This window comes from Peromyscus californicus, unplaced genomic scaffold, assembly GCF_007827085.1.
Source record: "Peromyscus californicus insignis strain IS unplaced genomic scaffold, ASM782708v3 Scaffold_19__1_contigs__length_69161282, whole genome shotgun sequence".
Taxonomy (NCBI): domain Eukaryota; kingdom Metazoa; phylum Chordata; class Mammalia; order Rodentia; family Cricetidae; genus Peromyscus; species Peromyscus californicus.
The window spans coordinates 2383873-2393534 of record NW_026294491.1 but is presented as its reverse complement, the minus strand read 5'-3'; the positions used below and the strand labels follow the sequence as shown (position 1 = coordinate 2393534).

Genomic DNA, 9662 nt, shown 5'->3' with positions numbered 1-9662 from the left:
GGAGGCGCAAGCGTCTGAAAGGAGACCTAGTTAGAACACATACACCCGTATCGGTGTATGCCCACGCCACAGCCCACACCCCTAAGGACACTCATTGATGATAGAGCTGGATGGGAAAGAAGAAGGAAGGAGAAGGAAAGTGTTTCTGTGGCAGAAAGAAAGAAATATAGTCTACAAAAAAAAAAAAAAAAAGCCTTCAAGGCTGGCTCATCAGGGAAAATCGCCTTCCGTTCCATCCCCAGGACTCTGACCTCCACACCTGAGCTGTACCCTTGCATACACACACAATATAAATACATAATTTTAAAAAACGGTCCCAGCTGGACTGAAATAAGACGATCCCGCCTGAGGTCCAGAGAAATGATGTGAGGGTGGCCTGGCTCTGCTAGTTAGGGACTGGAAAAATCCTCTCCACGGGGACAGGTGGGGAGCAGAGTTAAGGGCTGGGTTAATGGTTACCCTTGGCAAATCGTTGAGAAATGGAGCTATGGAAACCTGGAGGAGGTTGGTGACACTCTGAGGAGTGGCAGGGAGGGACACACCTTCCAATTCGGGGTGTGAAGAGATTAAGGACTGGTTACCACGACAAGCACTGGACACAGGAAGATAAGCCAGCCGAAGAAAGGAGCTGGTGAAAGAAAACAGGGCACAGAGACCAGATGGCAGCCAAGAATTTTCTGTTGCAGTCCTGACTTCAAATCCAGGAGGCACCAGTGGGTGGTCCCGGGAGAGGGCAGCCTGAAAACTAAGGCAAGATAACTTGAGGGTAGCAATCCAGGCAGCCGCGGTCAATATTGATGAGGAGGGCAGCTGCGGCTGTAAAGACAAGCTGTCAAACCTGTTTGAGCAAACTAAAGCTTCTCCCGTGGAGATCTCCCGTTGGGCAGATTCTCTGGTGGTCACCGGCCGGTTGGAAAGGGGAGAGTCTGGAAAACAAGGTGTCTGTGAAACCACCTTTTCCACCAGTAGGAAAGGGTCCCTGTGCAGATTTTGAGGGTCAGCACGATAGGAACGCACACTCATTCACGGAATCAGTCTATGTCCTTCTGGGATGGTGTGATTCAAAGGCCCAAACACTAAGTCTATTCCGCCTTTCTGGGGAGGAGAGAGGGAAGCCTTCCCCCAGAGGGGAGAAAACCCTGGGAAGAGGAAGTTAGCAAACCACTAACTGCTGGTTCTCAGCTACCCGTGCACCACTCACCCCGGCCCTCGCAGTCTCTGTTTCCAACCCAGTTTTGCTTCTAGGGCTTTTCAAGTCCAGCACGTTTTCCTCCAAGTGGAGATGTTTTTTGGACAGACAGTGAGTAGAAAAGAAAAAGGATGATTGGGCAGTAGAGAACGTGGAGGCTGGAATATTGGCAGACATATTTTAGATCTTTTTTAAATAGGTGGTAAAGTTAGGTAGCAACTCCCAAATCAAGCCTCCCAGGGAAAGCTACTGTTTCTGGTCTCCTTGTTTACTGAGGTATCCTCCGGGGACTCCACTCACACGGATGTCTGACCTTTGCTTTCTTCTCATGAGAACCAGCCGACACCCCACCCACCCCGGGAAGAGCCCAGTGTTATCCGGTGCCAGGATAGCCCTGTCTCCAAGGCAACCTTTGCCAGTGAGAGGAGGGTAAGGGGCCCGAGATGGGGAAGTCTAAGCATGGACAGGCTTCCAGAGGACCGCCCCTGCCGTGAAGCCGGGGCTCGGTTTCCTGTCTCCCTCCCACCCACCAGGCCTCTTGGTCTCTCCCAGCCCGTGCCTTTCACCAATCCATATTGCTGCCAACCTCAGTATCTCCTTCCATATCCCCCTACACACACACACACACACACACACACACACACACACAGAGCAGAGTCCTGGCAAACCCGAAGACAGACTGGCGGGAACTGAGAAGGACGCAGAGCCCTTCCATCCTCAAACCCCATCCTGCACCTTCGTGGGCAGTTCACTAGTGTCAGGTTTCCCTTTGGAGGAGTGGGCCACCCTCCTCAGTAATGAAGCGAGAAACTGAGGCACGGAAAAGGTGCTGTGTTCAGGAGAGGCCTCCCTCCTAACCCCCTCCCTTATCCCCGTGGTCCCGGAGGCCTATGCTCTGTCCCCGGCCCACTCCCACGGCCCTCCCTCCCTCTCCCGTGCCCTCCCCAGGTTCAGGGCGGGGCCGGCCGGTGAGTCAGCTGCTCCCTGAGCTGAACGGGAGGGACCGAGGTGGAGACGCTGGGTGTGGGGTGCACGGGCCGGTGGGGAAGCCGCGTTGGAGCGAGCGGAGGGTCTGATCGGACTGGGGCTGCGCCGCAGGGACAGCCTGAGTCTGGAGGAGAGAACCCCGGACCGTGAGACCCGCCTTCCCCGGCCCCGGCCCCTCCCAGTTCCCCCAGCGACGGCTGCTTCCTGGTCCCCGACGCAACCATGGCTGAAGAACAACCTCAGGTCGAATTGTTCGTGAAGGTAGGAGCACCCCCTTCTTTGGCCACGTCTGCAAGCCAGTGGTCCCCTTTCCCCAGCTCCAGCCCCAGCTCCCCAACCCTTTCCTCGTGGACCCCACCCCCAGCCCCGGAGCTATCTTGCTGGGGGGGGAGGAGACTTGTGAGACTGTAATAAGAGTTCTGGACTCGCCCTGAAAAGTTTGTAGAAGAGGTTTCCAGCAACCTAGAGGAGAGAAGGTGGAGAAAAGCGGGTTTTCAGGAGTGAGGGAGTGAATGGGGTGTGGTGCGGGTTCCAGACGTCCAGACGACCTACGGACGAGAAAGGGGCAGTGGCGGGGTCTGAGAAGGTCAGAGGAGAATCGGCTAAGACATGTGGCCCTGTGAAAGGAAGGAAGGAAGGAAGAGAGAAAGAGAGAAAGGGCAGAGAGAGAGAGAGAGAGAGAGAGAGAGAGAGAGAGAGAAATATGGGACTGGCAGGATTGAAAGAAGAATGTGTCCCATGGTAGAAGGAAAGAGCCCTCAGGAAGCAGCCCTCTGGGCTGAGGAAGCCAGAGACTAGAAGAAGGCAGGAAGGAGATTAAAATTTAGTAATAGTTACTAACGAAGAGAGGGGACAGGAGACCCCGGGTTAGGAGAAAATGGGGGCTGGTGGGTATGGAAGAAAAAGCCTGTCGTCGCGCCCCCCCCCCCCCCCATACATTCTCTCTCTGCTCTCTGTGGGTGTGGTCAAGGAGAGATGGGTCTGGGCTTTGGGGTTTAGAAACCCCTGGCTGCAGCCCTCCTCTGCTACTCAGGCCGCTCCCCTCCAGCACCGCCCCTCCCCATCCTCCCCCCTGCCCCCCACCTTCCGCTTCTTGGGCCTCCCTTTCCATGACTTTCCCCCATTTTGTTCATCTTGGGCGGTGTGTTGGTGTGTCCTGTCGTCTGTGTGACGGTGTGTGTCCTGTCTGTTTCTCCTTTTTGCTGGGGTTCCCCTGGCAGCTGTTCCCACTCTCTTGGCCCAGGGAAGTCAAGTGGAGCCTGGGTCCGCCCCTTAGGTGTGGTCCCCACCTCACACTCGCCTCCAGGGGCTATTTTTACTCCTGGGTGAGGTGATGCCGTAGAGATTCTGGGCTTGTGTCCGGTGAGGAGGACCTTAGAGAACCAGGGCACATGAACTGGGAGGACCAGCAGCTAGAGCAACGGTTTAGGGAACTGGAAGGGTGGCCCCAGCTAGCTGCCGAGAACTCCGTGTGTAGGTCCCTGCCCCCACTTCCTTGCCAGGAAGGAAGCTGCTGAGGCCTGAAGACACAGAGATGAATCACCCTCGGTCTGGGGGGAGGTGTCCCTTGGGGGATGAGGTCACCTGCATCCAATTAGAAAGTCGCCCCCTTTGTTAGGCCCTCCATATCTCTCAGGTGAGGTTTAGGTCCACTTGAGCGCCCCGCCCAGCTTCCAGAAACAGCTTGGATAGAGGTTTGGTGAATGGGGACCCTGGTTTCCACTCCCTGCCCCAGCTCTTCTTAGTCTCTGCCCCACTTGAGAATCTAGGAGTCAGGATCTCATGTTCAGTTCCAACCCCACCGAGTCCCCTGCTCTTTGCCTTTTGGATTCAGATCCTCAAAGCTTGCCAGGATTCAACTGTACTTCTGCCCCTTCCCGCCTGCCAATCGCTAGGATGGCAGGAGCCTACCTTTGCTGAAAATTTACCCATTGATCTGTCCTAGGTTTGACCCCGGCCCAAAGGGGAAAATAGCTCAGCTATGGGAGTAGCTTGGAGAGTGTAGCATTGTATGTCAGAACTAGCAGGAGGTTCAGGGAATCACCTGGTGAGGATGGGGCATACCAGGCCTAACGCTGGGATGGGGTTGCTTTTCAGGCTGGCAGTGATGGGGCCAAGATTGGGAACTGCCCCTTCTCCCAGAGGCTGTTCATGGTGCTCTGGCTCAAGGGAGTCACCTTCAACGTTACCACCGTGGACACCAAGAGGTGGGCCCACTTCTGTTCCTCTAAACATCCCTTGAGTAGATGCACGTGCACATGCGTGCTCGTGCTCACCCACATGAGCCCTTCTGCCTTCAAGCTGCTCTCATCTGGGACAAATCCATTTCTCCTCCATCTCCATGTCCCTGTTTCTGCTTCTTATGCCCTTTCCTCTCTCGATGCCTGCCTCTTCTGATGCCCTCTCCTCTCTTCATGCCTGGCCCCCTCTCCAGACGGACAGAGACCGTTCAGAAGCTTTGCCCGGGTGGACAGCTCCCATTCCTGCTGTATGGCACTGAAGTACATACGGACACCAACAAGATCGAGGAGTTCCTGGAAGCCGTGCTGTGCCCTCCCAAGTACGGAGCACTTGGGAAGAGGAGAAGGAGCTGGGAGGCTTTGGAGGACAAAAGCTGAGGGGAAGCAGTGAGGCTGAGACTCCTCCCGAAAGGACTCTACCTTATCTCTCCCTCTGCCTTCCAGGTACCCAAAGCTGGCTGCTCTGAACCCTGAGTCCAACACCTCAGGACTGGACATATTTGCCAAGTTTTCTGCCTATATCAAGAACTCAAACCCGGCACTCAATGACAGTGAGTCTCATGGAGCAGAGGCCTAGGTCCTGGAGAAGACCCTAGGGTTGAGAGGCACCAGGGGCCCCTGGGAGTTTGACTGTCAGGGAGATGGAGCAGATGCTCCCAGACCTCTTTTGGACCTCCATTGTGGCTTTATCCCTCTACCTACCTGCTGTCTCATTGCCAAGACTTTTGGGTTTGGGGGGCGGAGTTTGTTCTGTTTTATTGAGATTTTATTTTTATGTATGTGAGTGTTTGCATGAATGTATATCTGTGCACCACATGTGTGCAGTGCCTGAGGAGGCCAGAAGAGATTGTCAGATTCCCTGGGGCTGGAGTTAACAGATGTTGGTGCTAGGAATCAAACCCCAGGTCTTCTACCAGAACAGCCAGTGCTCTTAACCACTGAGCCATCCCTCCAGCCCCACGACCAGCTGTTTATGTGGGGTGCTGGCATCTGGAGCCAGGTTCTCATGCTTATACAGCATGTGTTGGTACCCACCAAGCCGTGTCTCTGCCCTCTAGAATTCATTTTTTTGTTATTTTTGTTTGGTTGTTGTTGTTTTTTCGAGACAGGGTTTCTCTCTATATCCCTGGCTGTCCTGGAACTCACTCTGTAGAGCAGGCTGGCGTCGAACTCACAGCGATCCACCTGCCTCTGCAATCACAAGTGCTGGGGTTAAAGGCGTGCGCCACCATCACCCAGCTTGAGTTCATTCTTAAAAGTGCACACTCGTATGTGCCCCCACACACCACTACATGTACTGCAGCATTCATTACCAGGCTCACAGACAGTTCTTTTACTATTTTTACATAATTGTTTGGGTTTTTGGTGGAGTTGGGGATCGATTCTGAGAAGGTCTCTGCTCCTTTCTAAATCTGCTTCCAGATCTGTAAGTGGGGGGTAATACCCATTTCCTGGGCTTACAGGAAGTAACTGAGGTTTTTCTCTGCAGATGGATTAGTCTAGAAGGCTGAGGTGTGATTCGGTGTGCAGAGCTTGGCTAGTGTGTGCAATCCTAGGCTCAATTTCTAGCACTTGGGGGAATAAATTGCCAGCCAGGGACTGGGAAGATGGCTTAGTCAATAGAGTGTTTGCCATCCAGTGTGAGTACCTGAGTTGGGATGTTTAGCACCCATGTCAAAATCCAGGCAGAATGGCAGCTACTATAATCCCCTGTGCTAGGGAGGTAGAGGCAGGAGGAGGCTTGGACGGAGGCTGTCCAGCTAGTCTAATTGGTGAGCTCCAAGTCCAGGGAGAGACCTTGTGTAGAGTGGGGACTGCAGAGACGGTTCCAAGATCACTGGCTGCTCTTGCAGAGGACCAGGGTTTGGTACCCAGCATCCACATGACAGCTCACAGCTACCTGTAACTCCAGTGCCTGGGAATCTGAACCTGTTTCTGACCCCTCAGGCTCCTGCATGTACAAGGTGTACAAAAACTGCTACAGGCTCATAAATTAATCTTTAATAAAGTAAGAAAAAAAGATGGAGTCACTGAGGAAAACACTGGATATTGACCTCTGGCCTCCACACATATGCAAACATCTATACACACACATCTTACACAATTTAACAATAGCATACATGGTGCTGTTAGGTTTTTTTTTTTTTTTAATCAAATTCAGGGTCTCACACATGCTTAGCAGGTGCTTTAGCTCTGAGCTATGTCCTCACGACTCAATGGCTCTTCTTGGGCAGACCGTCTTCCCGAGTGTTTAAGGTTCTAATCAGCTTCCTTTCTCGAACAGATCTAGAGAAGGGGCTCCTGAAAGCCCTGAAGGTTCTAGACAATTACTTGACATCCCCCCTCCCAGAAGAAGTGGATGAAACCAGCGCTGAAGATGAGGGCGTCTCTCAGAGGAAGTTTCTGGATGGCAATGAGCTCACCCTGGCTGACTGTAACCTGTTGCCAAAGCTTCACATCGTACAGGTGGGTGGTCACTGTGGGAGGAATCTTTCAGGTGAAAACTTTCTTAAATTATCTTTTATTTATTGTAAGTGGGCGGGCACAAACAGGCTACAGAAGTCACAAGACAATTTGAGGGTATTGGGTCTCTTCCTCCATCGTGTTTATACCAAAGACGGAACTTCGGTCACCTGACTTGGTGTCTTCACCCAGTGGAGCAATCTCAGCACCCCAAGATGACTTCTTTCTTAGAACAGTTTCTGTAGATTGTTACCAATGGTGGACCCTGCCCAGGGATGCAAGCCCAGGGATGCCAGCCTATCCCTTAGCAGTTGTTGCCCAATTAAGAGAATCCCGTCAGTGATTTAAGCCGTGGTTACACAGTGTCTGAGCAAGAGTGATGTTCCAGATGTTCTGTGTGTGCCTGTGTGTGTGCCTGTGTGTGTGTGTATGTGTGTGTGTGTGTGTGTGCATGCGAGTCTGCCTGTCTGCGTCCAGGGTCACTTCCAAGAAGGCTTTTCCTGCATCTGTGTCACTGCCAAATCCCAAGTTTAAACAAAGCAGGATTCTCCCAAGTCTACACAGTAACTCACTATATAACCCAGGCCTCCCATTTCCTCTCAAGGAAGACACAAGTTGCTGTTTCCTATGTTTTTGTCATAGCCTTAAAGCTACAGTGTAACTCAGTGAAACATAGGCCAGTTAGCACTCCCCCACCAACTGAATGAGTAGCACTCTGCCGCCGCCATCAAAGATCTGGACCAAGTGCCTCATTTCCCGTGATCCTCAGCATTCTCCAGGCTGAGGTGTGAGTTGGAGGCCTGTTTCAAATAACAGTAGTCTCCTCCCTTCTTAAAAAATAAAGAAAAAGACCCAATGATGTTTGATTAGTTCTTGCCCACAGAAGGTTGAAATTGAATTGAATATAAAACATTCATATACATGACCTGAAAAATCAAATAGAAAAAGAGACAAAATTCACTACAAAAGTAACATTACACTCTGCTAATTATGTTTTCCTCTGTGTGTGTGTGTGTGTGTGTCTGTCTGCTGGAATTAGAACCCAGGGCTAAACACATATCTAGCCTTTCTGCCCCTGTCTCTCTCTATGTGTATATTTAATTACTCATGAGTGCAGGTGCAGGGAGTCATATCCCCTGAACCTGGAGCTACCCAGTGTGGGTGCTAGAAATCAAGCTGTGGACCTGCACAGGAGTAATGGGTGTTCTTCACCACGGAGCCATTTCTTCAGCCCTTCTTTCTCTCGATTTCTTTTTTACTACTATTTATTTATTTATTTTGGTTTCTTGAGACAGGATCTTTCTATGTATCCCTGGCTGTCCTGGAACTCGCTATGTTGACCAGGCTGGCCTCAAACTCAGAGATCCTCCTGCCTCTGCCTCCCAGTGCTGGGATTGAAGGCGTGCGTCACCATGTCTGGCTTCTCTTCTTTTTAATCAAGAGAGCAAACCATTTTGGAGATTTCAAATGGCAGGTTAGATAAGAATCAGTAAGGAGCCGGGCGGTGGTGGTGCACGCCTTTAATCACAGCACTCGGGAGGCAGAGGCAGATGGATCCCTGTGAGTTTGATGGCCAGCCTGGTCTACAGAATGAGTTTCAGGACAGCCAGCGCTACACAAAGAAACCCTGTCTTAAAATGAATAAATAAATAAGAAAAGAAGAGAGAAGGAATCAGTAAGAGGCCTCTAGTGGGCTTAGAGTGATGACCCAATGGTTAAGAGCACTGGCTGCTCTTCCTAAGGACCCAGGTTCAGTTCCCAGCACCCACATGACAGCTAACAACCATTTGTAATGTAGTCCAGAGGAGGTGACGCCCTCCTCTGGCCTTTATAGACACTGCACATGTGGTGCACTGTCATACTTGGAGGCAAAACATAAAATAAAAATAAGAATTTTAAAGACTCTAGCTAGGCACAGGGGTGTGTACCTGTAATCTCAGCTCTCAGGCTGAGGCGTTAGAAGGTTCTGGAGATCAAGCCAGCCTGAGTTACATAGAGAGACCTTGCCTCAAAACAACAGCAACTTAAAAAAATCTGTTCCGAAGCAAAGCCAGATGATCTGGAGGACCCTGGAGGGAAAGTCCAACAGCTGCAGACCAAAGCAAGCCCGACTTCCCTGGGGCTAACTGCCGACTTCTCTTACCTCCAGGTGGTGTGTAAAAAGTACAGAGGCTTCACTATCCCAGAGGCATTCCGTGGAGTGCATCGGTACTTGACCAATGCTTACGCTCGGGAAGAATTCGCCTCCACCTGTCCAGATGACGAGGAGATAGAGCTGGCCTATGAGCAGGTGGCCAAGGCCCTGAAATGAACGCGCTTTTAAGTCTCTTTCACCCACTCTGTGCTCTCCATAGCTCTGGGAGGCTAATGGACACACTCCGGAACAGCCACTGGTCGGGAAATCCGGGGCGCTTGTGTAGGGCTGAGGGAGAAATGGGGTAAAGGACAGGTGACGAGATTTTTATTGTGGGGTGGGGTGGGTAGGACAACGTATTTCGGTAATAAAATACAGAATGAAAATCTAGTGGTGTTTTTTACACAAGGAGGGCTTAAAGAGTAGTGCGCACGAAATGAGGGGAGGGTCAACGATCTTAATTAAGCTCAGGGGATCTGCCAGGAATTAAGGAGGGGAGTGTTTGTACCGGGGCTGCCATGTTTTGCATCCGTCCATTAGAGGGCTGTTTTGTAGTCCACGTCTTGTTTGCAGCCCCACCGCCAGGGCCAGCCGGATCTGAGTGGGCCTGGGCAGCGAGCGCTCTTGGGGCGGTGCCGGAGCTGGGGCG

General features: G+C 51.8%; 1 protein-coding gene across 2 annotated transcripts; it reads left to right on the top strand.

The window, feature by feature from the left end:
• The first annotated feature begins 1853 nt into the window (after positions 1 to 1853).
• Positions 1854 to 9392, top strand: Clic1 (chloride intracellular channel 1). Of its 2 annotated transcripts, XM_052744218.1 has the most exons (7): positions 1854 to 2015; positions 2288 to 2437; positions 4274 to 4383; positions 4611 to 4736; positions 4861 to 4967; positions 6701 to 6882; positions 9029 to 9392. In XM_052744218.1, exons 2-7 carry the CDS (start codon positions 2399 to 2401, stop codon positions 9188 to 9190), a joined length of 726 nt encoding a protein of 241 aa, XP_052600178.1. In that variant the 5' UTR covers positions 1854 to 2015; positions 2288 to 2398; the 3' UTR covers positions 9191 to 9392. The 2 variants fall into 2 exon arrangements, with proteins under 2 accessions (XP_052600178.1, XP_052600177.1); XM_052744217.1 differs by lacking the exon at positions 1854 to 2015 and having other exon boundaries at positions 2189 to 2437.
• The last annotated feature ends 270 nt before the right edge of the window (positions 9393 to 9662 follow it).